The 13,478-nt window shown below is 32.5% G+C and overlaps 1 protein-coding gene across 1 annotated transcript; it reads left to right on the top strand.

Annotated features, from left to right (window-relative positions):
* The first annotated feature begins 990 nt into the window (after positions 1–990).
* LOC105061296 (uncharacterized) lies at positions 991–6,176 on the top strand. The gene is made up of 4 exons (XM_010945301.4): positions 991–1,421; positions 5,319–5,455; positions 5,548–5,645; positions 5,719–6,176. The coding sequence occupies exons 1-4, from the start codon at positions 1,169–1,171 to the stop codon at positions 5,942–5,944; spliced, it is 714 nt and encodes a 237-aa protein (XP_010943603.3). The 5' UTR covers positions 991–1,168; the 3' UTR covers positions 5,945–6,176.
* The last annotated feature ends 7,302 nt before the right edge of the window (positions 6,177–13,478 follow it).

The raw sequence follows: 13,478 nt of genomic DNA, 5'->3' as shown, positions 1-13,478 counted from the left end.
TGTAGAAGCATGTCTGAATAAGTCTTTCTTTGTTATTTCAAAGATCTTTGTATTTCCAAAGACATTGGAAAGTTCTGCATCTAGTTGGATTTGCTAGGTTAGGTAGCCTAAGAGTTACTGGTTGTCTATTGTATTAGGTTTGTATAGTATAGCCTAACTATGGTCTTTTAGAAGCCATGAATTTTTAAAAGAGGTGCGCAACTTATAAAATTGTAATGCCCTGAAACAGTATTTCAGCCTCTTATTAACGAAAGTTTATTACAGTGAATAGTCTCTGCTTCTAGATTGTCTTATTTCTTTATTTTCTTCTATTCTTCTGCTATTTCTTTCACCAAAAATATCTTTTAGCCAGCTTTTTTTTGATTGAGATTTAGAAACATTACAATATCGAAATTTAGTCTAGAAGAAATTGATGGACCAGCTATCAGATGTCGTTATTATACAAACTCAAAAAAGAAAAAAAAAGATCAAATAACTTACAAGAAGACATCTGCAAAGATATTAAATAAATTCTCAGCCAGACATGACATACAAATATATATCACATTGTCTGATATCTTGGAATACATCAATTTATATCGGCCAAAACTTTATGAGCTAATATGCCAAAATATTTTGCATTTGTGAATGATCGATCCGATATAAACCAGGGTCTCAGCTGTAACGAAAACAAATGCCTTTCATACAGCCAGATGATCGATCCGATATAAACCAGGTCTCAGCTGTAACGAAAACAAATGCCTTTCATACAGCCAGGTACAAGCCCTTCCAATCAATAGTTAAACATATGAAACAAATCATTAGCAGCAGCTGAAGAGAGATTCTCGAATACGACACAAAAATATCCAGAAGCATAAGGATATTATATTTCATTCTTTCTTCCAGCTCGTTTTCTCCGTCTCATTTGCACTCCCCAAGGCTAGCATTTTACCCAACCAAGTCCTACTTTGTATTCTCCAATTAATTAATCCTTGCCAACTAGTCCACTTGCCAGATGTAATTCGTTGCTTCCCATACTCTACTTCAAAATTATCAAAAAAAAAAAAAAAAACCTATATCTAATTCCTTCCTCTGCATTCTATGAAAGCCCCAAGAGCCCTAACAAACAATTCCCTTTACCTTCGCATGGCTAAATCTTCTACAATCTCACTCTCTTAGCCTTATTTTTATGACTGCTATAGAAGAAGCTGGCTGCAGTGATGCCCGGGAGATGCCAACCGGGAAGAAGAAGTCACACGCCGAGGATTTGGAGGTGCCTCCAGCGTCGCCCAGCTCCCGGTGTGGCCCCAAGCATGTGGTCTTGGTGATGAATGCGCTCAGGAGGTTCTCCACCAAGCCTCTCGAGTGGGCACTCGAGCACGTAGCCGAGCCTGGATATGTCGTCACGCTCCTCGGGGTGATGCCATGGCTCAGCTTTGCACGTAAGCAACATCTACCATACTCGGGGCATATTTATTGGTATTAGATGAGGTTTGATGCTCATTAGATTATTTTTTTGGTAGAATGCCTCGTTAGATTATTTGATAGCCTCATGCAAACTTCAATTACATTATCATGTATTAAGGGGGCATTTGGTATAAAGTGATCTATCCAAGATAAAGGATGATGTGGATGCAAGTAATAAGATCATCATGTTTGGTTCAGTGGCGGACCCAGAAATTTTACTTTGGGTCAATATAAAAAAAAAATAGAAGAGCCGTGGAGAAGAAAGAAAAAAAAATAAACATTATTTTTAAAAAATAATAAAATATATAAAAATAATAATATGTAATATCTTAAATATTTTTTATAATAAAATGTTATAAAGGAGCATCGTAAAAAATCTTAGATATTATTAAATATTAAAATTATATAACTAATCAAAAATTATTCTAATCATATATATTTAATATGAGTGAAAAAAAGAGAAGATAAAAAAAAAACTAAAAGAGTGTTATAAAAAAAAAAGCTAAAAAAGACGTACCTAATTCAAGTTGAGAAGAAAGATAAGAAAACATATGTTTTTTTTTTACATCTGGATTAATTAGGATAAAATTAAATAAATCGATATGGGTTTAAATGTAAAGGATAGACGGATGGAGATTATAGATTCGGGTGGGGCATTAAAAGATAAATAGAGAAGTCATAAATAAAGAAAGAGAAAAAATGTGTGAGAGAGAGATCAAAATGGCATGATAAAGATGTGGAATATATGAGTCATTAAAAAAAGAAATATAGAGGATAATTATTTTTTTATCTTCTGATATGGTCCTTCTAGGATATAAAAAATAATTTGATGTAGGGTTTAAATATAAAATATGGATAAATAGAGTTGAGGTGAGATATTAAATGATAAATAAAGAAGTAATTAATAAAGAAGGAGAAAGAATGAGAGAGAGAGGTAGGATATGAGAGTCAATAAAGAAAGAGAATGCAGGTTATAATTACTTTTTTGAACTTTTGATGTAGTCTTTTTTATCCTTTATTTCTTCAAAACTTTACATAAGATATTGGATCAATTCATAAAATTAATGGAATAAAATTTGATTTTTTCTAATAATAAATATAACTAATATTTTTTTATATTTTTTGTGGGGTCAATTTACCCTACATTTAATAACCTACATTCGTCACTGGTTTGGTTGCACCACAGTGATCCTACGTAGTAATGATTTCAAATCATCCTTACTCCTTAAATCACCCCCAATCTAATGATGGGATATCTGTCCTTGAGGTAGGAATCTAAGATTATCCTCAGATAATGATCTTAGGCTAAAATATAAGGAAGAAATATCCCTCAGTCTAGCAAAAAGAATTCATATATCAATATATCATTAATATATTATATCAATATTATAGATACGATATTATATATTATATTTATGATATATATTATATTATAATATATAATTAATCACATTATTATTATATTATGATTCAGTAATAATTTTAAATTAAAATAAAAATATCTTATTATATTTTATATTTATATAATAAAAATATTTAATATATTATTTTATTTAAATCATTTTTTTAATCAAAATAAATATTCATATTCATAAAAAAATGTAGCTATATATGGACACTCCATCAAACTAAAAAAAATGATCCAATGACCCCCTCAGTACTTTGTTGCAAAGAGAGCAACAAAGAAAATATTGAGTTCACCTAGGCAATGACATGTCAACCATGCTTTATCGATGGGGAAAGTGAGCACTGGATGTGGTCATGACTAGCTCAAGCGATGTGTGAGAGGCGTAGATTGGAGATATATATGTATGCGAGGCAACTGTTGATATCTTTGGATTGCCTCCTAAATAAGGATTTCACGTTCCCAAAGAATTGAGGTCACTAAAGGCATGTTTGGTCAAAATTGGGCTCAAGAATGTGAAGGGGAATGAATAACTCCTATTCCAGTCATTTGGCTTAAGAGACTTTCATTCCCATTCTAATTCTAGAAAGGAATAAGATATCCCAAACTCCCCAAATGTAATTCCTATTTTTTCTTAGTATTCAAATTTCATTTCAATTTCAATTTCAATTATAGTCATAAACCAAACATGTTGGGGTATATAGCCATTCTGATTATAGTTATAAACCAAATACATTAGAAGACATGCTCATAATTTAGATTTCCATTCCAATTTCAATTTTGATTCTAGCCGTGAACTAAACACTTGCTAAGCTCCAACTACTCTTAAGATAACACAACTTTAGGGTGCATATATTCATGATCGGAATTGGACTTGGAATAGATTGAAATGGAATCAGCATGACCATATTATCTGATGCATTTGGTTTGTAATTAGAATCGAAATTGGCATGAGATTTGAATAGCAAGGGAGAGTTGTGATTAGATTTTGAAGGATTGGGCTATTCTTATTCTCTCTTAGAATCGAAGTGGAGATGGGACTTCCTCTAACCAAAGAAGTGAAATGGAAATTGTTTATTCCTATTTCTATTCGAGAGCCCAACTCTCTCAAATCAAAAAAACATGCCCTAAAATAATACTTTGGTTAATTCTCACTAATAAAGTAGCACAAAGAGGTATATTCACCATGCTGGGTGGGAGCAAACTCCTTCCGATCACTAGCATGCTTAGAGCATCCAGTGGATTTCTTTAAATAGAGGCATATCTTAGAGCCAGCAGTCATGATACGGTTGTGGCTAAAACCTTTTGCACACCTTCCATCTGGTTCCCACTTTCACCTCAGTGCACTCTTCCCTCTCAAAATCCGTGCAAAAGGCACCAGTGCTCACATCGCTTCGAAGCCTTCATCCAGGTTATTAAAGTCTTTGAGATGTGGCTACTGGCTATATAGCTATTATTTTGGCCACACGAATCACAGCCCTAAGATGGCCACATGAGAGCAAACCGGCTTCAATGTGAACCCGTCGACAGGACAATACATGCAAAAAGCTGAATGTTAGTCCTGCAAAACTCTAGTTTTGTAGATCTCAATAATCAAGGTAAAATACTTGTCAATTATATGCAGTATAAAACAATTTAACGAATTCACCTTCTATTTTTTTAAATCTATTGTACAACATTAGATGATTATGTAATTTAATTTAAATCATTATTCTTTCCTATATATTTTCATCTCAATTTTTGCTTTTACTAATTCAGATACTTAAATACATGTCCATATTTACCCCTCGTCTCCAGTGTACGTCCATGCAACATTATTGAAGAAAAAATGTTGCATGAACTTATAAAATTTTTCTATTGAGCTTGAGCATATATAGCTTATCCTCAGAATTCCTCGGTTTTGAAGCACTAGAAATGAAGTCAAGAGAGCAACTAGGAGGTCCCATTATCATTGTTAAATAGGCTAAATCACTAGAGATGGGCTAGTTAGTATTTTCTGATATGCTAAACCTTGACCCAGCCTGCTGACATCCCCAAGTTCCACATAATTAATGCACTTGAACGGCTATGTACAACTGCAAGTTCTAGTAGTTGCCTCCTAAACATACTTGCTAGGACATCTCTATCCAAAATAAACACACAAGGGTGGTACCCATCAATTAAACAAGGCTACCACGCGAGAGTTCATGAAAAATTAAGTCACGGGGAAGTAAGACGTGGTATATGGTTAGGGGTTTGGATTGTATCTTTTGCATGAAGAATGATTGGTTTTCTTTTGTGGCCTCAACCATTGGATTGTACTTTACACAGTTTTTAAAGCATTGCATCAATTTTGTGTTCGGTGCTGCGGATGGAAGATTGTCATGTTTTGAAAGCTATACAAAGCACAATCCAATGATTGAGGTCGCAAAATAAGACCAATCAATACAACTCGAACCTGCATTCTTATTCACTGCTCTTCGTGCAGGCTCATGCAAAACCCGGTTGGACATATGGACCTGGGACTGTGAGGATCTATCCAAAATGGAAGAGTGCCCTGAATGGAAGAATGATGCTCCCTATCAAAAGCTTCGCAGAGTGGTTGAGCTTTGTGAAGCTCGTGGGGTAGGTGCATCACCAAAAACTTAACCACAAATGTTAATATCTTCATTCTTCTTTCAAAAGGCAAAGCTTCTTTCTTCATGAATGGATTGTAGGTGGTCCCATTGAAGAAGGTAGCCATGGGTCACCCTGTGCGACATGTAGCTTTGGAAATGACCACCAATCTTCATGCAACGTGGGTGGTCTTTGATAGGTATATCAGAAAATCCTAAGATTCTAAATTAATAACATTCGGGGAATTAACTTCGCTTTGCTTGATCTGGTAGACACCACAGGAAGTGGAGAACTTTCTACCAGGAGCGGATCTCATGCAATATGGTGTTCATGAATGGTGATGGCCAAGTGGACATGTTTAAGGCCAGATCTTCTACTCTTGATTCTGAGGAAACTATCACTCCACCAGTATCCAAGCCAATTATGCCTAAAGCACGGCTGAAGATTTTTAACAAGGAGAGAAAGAAGGAAGTCAATGAGGGTGAGAAGGCATCTTAAACGCTGCAGGTTAATCACACCATCCCAGGAGCGTCTCCTGCATTGGCAGCACCGGTACCCAAGTTAATTATGTCTAAAGCATGGATGGAGATCTTTATAACAAAGAGAGAGAAAGAAGTCAATGAGGGTTCAATTCATCGAGTGATTTCAACTATTTAATGTACTCGGAGTGCATGTTATAGAGCTCTTAGATTAATTGTCCGAAATATTATTCAGAATTGGATTTCAGAAAGACTATTTGCAGGGAAAACAAGTACAGCTTACTAAATTATATGCAATTGCTTTGCGTAAAGAATGGAACTAATACTAAAACATGCAAAGCAATAACAGAAATAGTAAAAGAAAAAGGTGAGAGGTCTAACCTGGGTACATGAACGTGTAAGCTCAGAGTCTTAAGAACTCCATCACCCTCTCTCACACAGGTAGTATCACAGAAGAAAGAACTCCGAAGGAACTACCATCCTAGCTTTATCTCCTCCGACTGGTATGGTTTCCACGGAGAAAAATATGATCCGGTCGCTTTTCCCAACAACTGATAGGAGGAAGTAAATTGCAAACAGAAACAAAAAACATTAAAAGAGGAGAGCATGAAAGTTGGGAAGAGAGCGTATATTTCTAGTTGGTATAATAAGTAGGGGTAGCAAAACTTAACCGTTTTACCCATTTAACTTAGTTCAATCCATCATAGGTTGGGTTATGTAATCTTTTTAATAAAATCATCAGATTTGAGCTTAGATTTTGATCCATTTAATAAATAGATTAGATTCGAATCGATAGATTTTTGATCTATCTTGCATTGAACATGACCTGCACCTAGTTTGACCTCATCTGATTGCAACCCTAATAACGAGAGTGTAAACTCAAGCGGACGAGCGGTCAAAAAGCTTAATTTATGGAGGGTCACTGATAAATTTATCTGATAATAGTCGTAGTACAAGACAAAGGCTAATGACAGTCATATCACTGGAAAATTAGTAATACTTTATTACAATAGTCAGTGACTGTGGAAAGTCACGATATATATAGCAATTACACAGAGCTTTGCAAGTCAGAGCTTAGATTACAATTTACATCGGTTAGGCACTGGAATTCCCCCCATTCATGCCGAGTGCAATATGCAACATTGACTGTTGGGTAAGATTTCCAAAGCAAGTATTGCTTCTCTGCATTCTAGATCTCATGCAAATATGTACCAGAGGACAGGAAAGGTATTTTCCCTTCATGTAGTAGTAATACCCCAGTCCCAATTCAGGCTCAAATCCAAAAGAGATCACATGAATTTTAACGCACTAGAAAAAGGGCAAAAACAAGAGAAATGATTCCTCCCGATTCACCGGAAGAGGTTGATGCCGAGAGGGATTAGAAGAGCTGGATTTTGGCTCTATTAATTAAACCCCTCGGCCTCCCTTTGATTTTCCTCACCGATGATCCCAAGCCCCGTCAAATTATCCACCGAGGTCTCCATGCTTCCTTCCCAATCGCCGGCTGCCATCAGCACTGTGGCCGTGGGCAACCATCTCCACAAGTTGCTAGATGTTAGGTAAGAACCCAACATCGTTTGACTTGCCCTCCTTTCTCTTTTCCGTAGTCCCTGGATCTTGGATTCTGGTCATTTATCACTGAATATTTGCAAAGAAGGGCGATGCCCTGTTTTGCGGATTAAAAACGCCAACCGTTCTTCTATTTCCGGCCATCTTCCCCGTCATTGGTGTTCGTCCTTGAAGGCCTTGGCTTCTCCTCCACAGCGAGCTCCGATCACAATAGAAGCTGAGCCGTCGGTGAGTGGGCTAGCACTTGATCAAGCCGAGATCTATTTCTCTCTACTTTTCTTTGTTTCCCACCTATCTTTCTTAGTTTTTCCGACTGCAGTCAACACCACCAACCGCCCCACTGCATCACTGTAGCCCACGTCCCCGGCGACAGCTGCCGCTGGCTTTGAGCCCCTCTGTTTTGAAAATAGAAGGGAACAGGAGATCTCCTATTCCATTAGGAAAAAAAAAAGAGAAAGAAAGAAGCAAAAAAAAAAAAAAAAGAAAAAAAAAAAAAGAGAGGCAATTTTTTTTTCATCTCTCTCTTTACTGAGATTGCATCCCAACTTTTTCTCTAAAAAAATTATTTTTCCTCTTTAGTTTCTCTTCTATAAATTTTTTCTTCCTAGAATTATTTTTTTCTATGAAACTTTATCTATTTAAGATTAGTTGGTGAAGGATTTTTTTTTGATGATTTTGATCGAGCTTAATGAAAATTCTGATCCATAATCGTTGGATTGACACCCATCTTGATTAGACTTGAATACCGTTAGATTTAATTATCTGTAATTTTTATTGAACCATTTATACACTAATTCAATCATAATTTGATTAAATTGCTTTGATTAGATTGATCGGATCGTCGGACAGTATCGTCTGATTAATCCTGTTCCGTCTTGTTAATTTTTCTATCCTCTGATATTTTCTCTCTATATGATTTATGAATCTAGTGAATTGATCTGTTGTTTTGAATCTAAGTGGATTCTAGTAGGAGATTTTGAACCAATCTGTCAGTTGGACAACATTCTCATACCATCTCAGTCTTTATTAAGCATCACAAAATCTGGCCCTTATTGATCTATATAAAATATCATATTTTAAGTAGCCCTAATTAGATGAAGCTACTTGATTGGCGTATCGATCACTATTTTAACTTTTGTTAGACACTAATAGATTTGATCACTTTCAATTTTTACTGAACCACCTGCATTCTAGTCTAATCATGATCGGATAATATTATCTTGGTTGGACCAATCAGAATATAGAATTTTTTATTGATGGTTAAATTTTGATTAAGAATATATTTTACATAATAGGTTTTGAAGGATATTCTTAGGATTGATTGAATCTGTTCATTTAGTGTTCTGTAGAAGTAAGTAACGGATCATCATTTCGAGATATTTCATAATTTATTTTAAAAATAAATAATTAGTCTTTAAAATTATGTATGCTCTGTGAAATTATATTTTGAACGAAAAGTGACTAAAAAATTTTAAATTTTTGAAATATTATGGTTATTGATTTATTATAGAATACCCATATATTGAATGCAATTATGATATCTATATATTATGTTGTAAAAGTACTTTGATATAGATTGGATTTATGTTTTCACCATAACTATATTATAGTGGACTCCACTAATGGGAGTTGAATGTTGATACTTAGTAGCCCCATCAATTGAGATTAAATGTTTGTACTTAGTGGATCCTGCCCAGAGGTTAAACATTGGTACTTAGTGGATCTTGCCAATGAAGGTTAAACATTGATATTAAGTGGACTCCACTAATGGAGGTTAAATATTGATATTCAGTGGATTCTATCAATAAAAGTCAAATGTTAGTCATAGTCAAAAGCTGTTGAATTATATATATTTTATTTTGAATTAGATTTATGATTGTGTATGTATATGAATGTTTGAAAAGATTTGATTTACATTAATTAGCATGAATTATATTCTTATATTTATTCATGGCATTATTTTTGAATATCATATCTTATGATAATATCTGAAATATCTAGTTGAGATATTCATTCATTATCGTACTGTCGAACTCATTATCCTTCTTTCTTGTTAAATTTAGATTCTTAATTATGGAAATGGGTGTTGCTTTGGAAGTGAGTTTAAAGTGAGAATCGATAGTATCAATTGAGTTTAGATATAGATATATTATTATATTTTACAAGATTGTTCTTTGAGATTTAATTGATGTAAAATCTTTTGAATATTATTAAAATTTTGTGAGATATTAAAGTTGATTTTAGTTAGTTAAATTATGAATTTAATTTGTTATTAATTCTACTGTAATACATTGGTATCATATTTATAATACCTTACATGCTTATGGAGAAAGTTCTCTATAAATATACGGCAATTGCCATGACCCTTAGACTCATAATTTTAGATCAAGAGAATGACACTTTTATGGTATCAGAGCATAAGTAGATGAATTATGATATATAGAATTAGACATAAGTATAGGTGGATAGACACTAGGGATATTAGGATGTAGATCTATAATGATTATAGTATAAATTATCTTTATGATTTTTTACTAAACCTCATGAATATGTATGAAAAGATTTCAAAAGAATCATGATTCATAGGGCCTTGATATACGAAAGGCAATTTGTAGATCATATTTTGATTAGTTAGATTTTGATCTAAAGTGATTGCAAGAGAATTGATCATGAAAATTTATTGTATATTGTAATTATTAATTTGATTATCAATTATTTAAATAAAGTTTAGAAGCTTAAATTTGATATGAGAGTAATACTATGATATTGCTCTTAGTTTTGAAGTTGATTATTTAGTGGTAAGACAAAATTTCACTCATAAAATGTTGTTTAAGGTTGGTCTAAGAAATTTTTTTATGTTATAGGTTGAAATATTCTTTGAGGTTGAATCAAGTAATAGATCTTATTTGTGTCTATTAGAGATTATATGATATATATGAAGCTTCAATTCAAAGATTTTGTATCTAAGTTGATGGAAGGATCTTCTACCATTATTATTGAGGTTGTTAATAAAATCTTTGATTGCCATCTTGGATCAGGATAAAAGATCATAATTATATCTATTCAAGATTTTGGGATACATGGAATTGCAATTCAAAATTTTGGATTTAGAAACTGACATAGAGTTTCTTCGCCCTTGTTATTGAGGTACTTGATAAAATCTAATATTATAGAGAGATTTGATTTTGGGAGGCTTGTATGATTGTTATGAAAAAATTTTGATAGATGTCGAAGATCTCAATGAAAGAAATTTTAGAAAAGATGATTGAGTTAGTTTTACTTATATATTTTGATTAAGTTATAACTTGATGGAGCATCAAAAGATTTTTCTTATTAATCTTACTTACAAGATTTTTATTTAAAATTTTCTAAATGAATTGATAAGAGAATTAAGATTTAATTTATATTAAATTATAGTAAATTTATATGATGGTTTTCAATGTCATATTTGACTCGAGGATGAATTAAAATGGTTGTGCTCCAGGAAAAAATAGGGATAAGAATCGAAAGTTCATCATTAGCCTAATTTGGAATTTATTTGAAATTTTAGATCTTTTCCATCTATAGTATATAATAATATTTTGGTTAGTTTTATGAATCTAAAAAATTTTGATGATTTAAATCAGAGTGTGCAATGGAAGCATACTGATCTAGATTACTTTGAGCTGGTCAATAATATTGATTTTTTGAGTTAAAAGTTTATGATAAATTATATGATTTGATGTTCTTTAAAAAAAATTATTGATGATAGAAAGGAAAATATTTTTAATCCAAAATTATTTTGAATGTTGCTAGATGTTGCCCAATTAGATAACCCAAGAGGGAGGGTGAATTAGGTTTTCAAAGATTTAAGCAAGTATATACTGGTTTTTCTAAACAACCTAAGAAGATGTAGTAAATGTGCAACAAATACAGTGAATAATAGTAAAAATAAATCAATAAATACTAAACAATAAGTAAAGTAAGTAAAGATAAATAAGCCACACAAACATAAAAGATTTTATAGTAGTTCGGTGCACTCCATGCACCTACGTCCACTGCCCAAGCTCCACTTGAAAATTATTACTATAATCTGCTGAGTACAGTGTGTTTGTTTTAGTCGAGATCATAAATAAATCTAGTTAATTTTTTGAACTCACCAACCATAACCTTATAAGTCTTTTTCTAGGCTTATAATCTAATTTTCAGGCTTGATTTATACATATTCCTCAAATTTCAATCCTTTGAAACTTGTTACAACAAAAAAGCAAATAAAATATTTTGAATGCAGCTTAAAGATCGCTTGAATGCTTAGCACGAAAATGTTCTCTCCTCTCTTGATGATTAGCCTCTCAAAGATTCACAAACTCTCAGATTTGAAGGTGGAAAACACTCTTCAAGGCACTAGAGGCTAAAAATAGGCTATTTTCCTTTAATAGGCTATTCTTGATAGTCAATTAGGCTTCTCCTTCATTAAAATAACTCTTTTTTCTATTTAAAGCAATTTGAATTGAAAAACTAGCTTTTTCTAGATGTTGGGGATGGATTCCAACTGTTTGAATGACTTTTGGATGCTTCTCCAATAGATTCTATGCATTCTGTTATGAATGTCAAAAATAGTCGAGTCGACTCGAATAGTCCACGAGTCGGCTCAAATTCAACACGAGTCGACTCAAAATATTTTGAAGTCAGTTCGATTCAGTGTGCAGAAAATAGCTCTCTATCCTATAATCGAGTCGGCTCGAAATATTTTGGAGTCGACTCGAAAGTGTTCAAGTCCTATATGCTATAACTTATTTGTGCCAGAGTCGACTCAAAACATACTGGAGTCGACTCAAACTCTTCCATTCAGCCTTTCTCATTCAATTTCTATCCAAACTTAATTTTTCTTGATTTCAAAGGTTCTCAAATATTTATAAATGACTTCAAAGCATATCACAAGGATTTGTTCCTATAAAAACATCTTAACCAAGCTTCAAAGATATAATCTCTTTTTATGTTTCAATGTTATATAATCATCAAAATTATTCTTTGGATCAACAATCTCTTTCTTTTTGATGATGATAAAATATTGAGCATAAAAATAAATAAATAAAAGCTCAAGCTAATATAATATATCATTTTTAATTTTAGCAAATAATAAAAGTATCATAAGATAGAAAATTAAAATATTTGAGATTCAAATATGAGATATTGCATAACATTCAAGAAAACTAATATTTTTTTTAACAATTTTCTCTTTCATTTTATAAAAAATTCAGAATAGATTAATCTCATCCTTAATGTAATGTTGGAAACTTTTAGTTACATAAGATATAAAAACAAGATGCTTCTCCTTAATTTATTGCTCAAATTTTTCTTGCTCAATACTTCTCTCCTCCTTTTTGTCATCAACAAAAAGAGTCAAACAAGAAAACCACAAAAATATCAATAATAAAAGTGATACCATAAAATTATATCATTATAAATACAATAGAGATAATCATAAGTAAGCATGCAAATGATACTAAAAGATTTAAAAAAGATCACATATTCTAATTCTTCTCTAATCATATAAAATCTATCCTCGTTTAAAAGTTTAGCAAAATATCCACCAATTGATTATCAGTGCAAACAAAATCAAGCACAATATCATTATTTTGCATATGATCTCTAATAAAATGATGTCTTATATCAATATGCTTAGTTCTTGAGTGTTGAATTAAATTTTTAGTTAAGTAATTTATAGCACTTGTATTATCATATCTTACAGAAATTTTATTTGGTTCGATATCATAATCTTTAAGCTTTTGCTTAATCCAAAGAATTTGAGCACAGCAATTTCTGACTGCAACATGCTCGACTTCTGCCATAGACAATACTATCGAACTTTACTTTTTGCTAAACTAAAAAATTAAGTTCAATCCAAGAAATTGGCATGTATGACTTATACTCTTTCTATCAATTTTACATCCATCATAATCAGCATCAGAATAACCAATTAAATCAATAGATGAATGCTTAGA

Source organism: Elaeis guineensis, chromosome 1 (assembly GCF_000442705.2).
Source record: "Elaeis guineensis isolate ETL-2024a chromosome 1, EG11, whole genome shotgun sequence".
NCBI lineage: Eukaryota > Viridiplantae > Streptophyta > Magnoliopsida > Arecales > Arecaceae > Elaeis > Elaeis guineensis.
This window is presented reverse-complemented; position numbering and strand designations above follow the sequence as displayed.

What these genes read in the sequence shown, in the direction of transcription:
- LOC105061296 (XM_010945301.4), top strand. Translation starts at nt 1,169, where the DNA reads ATGACTGCTATAGAAGAAGCTGGCTGCAGTGATGCCCGGGAGATGCCA. An exon ending in AGCTTTGTGAAGCTCGTGGG is followed by an intron (nt 5,456 to 5,547) that starts GTAGGTGCATCA and finishes AATGGATTGTAG; the next exon opens with GTGGTCCCATTGAAGAAGGT. An exon ending in ACGTGGGTGGTCTTTGATAG is followed by an intron (nt 5,646 to 5,718) that starts GTATATCAGAAA and finishes TTGATCTGGTAG; the next exon opens with ACACCACAGGAAGTGGAGAA.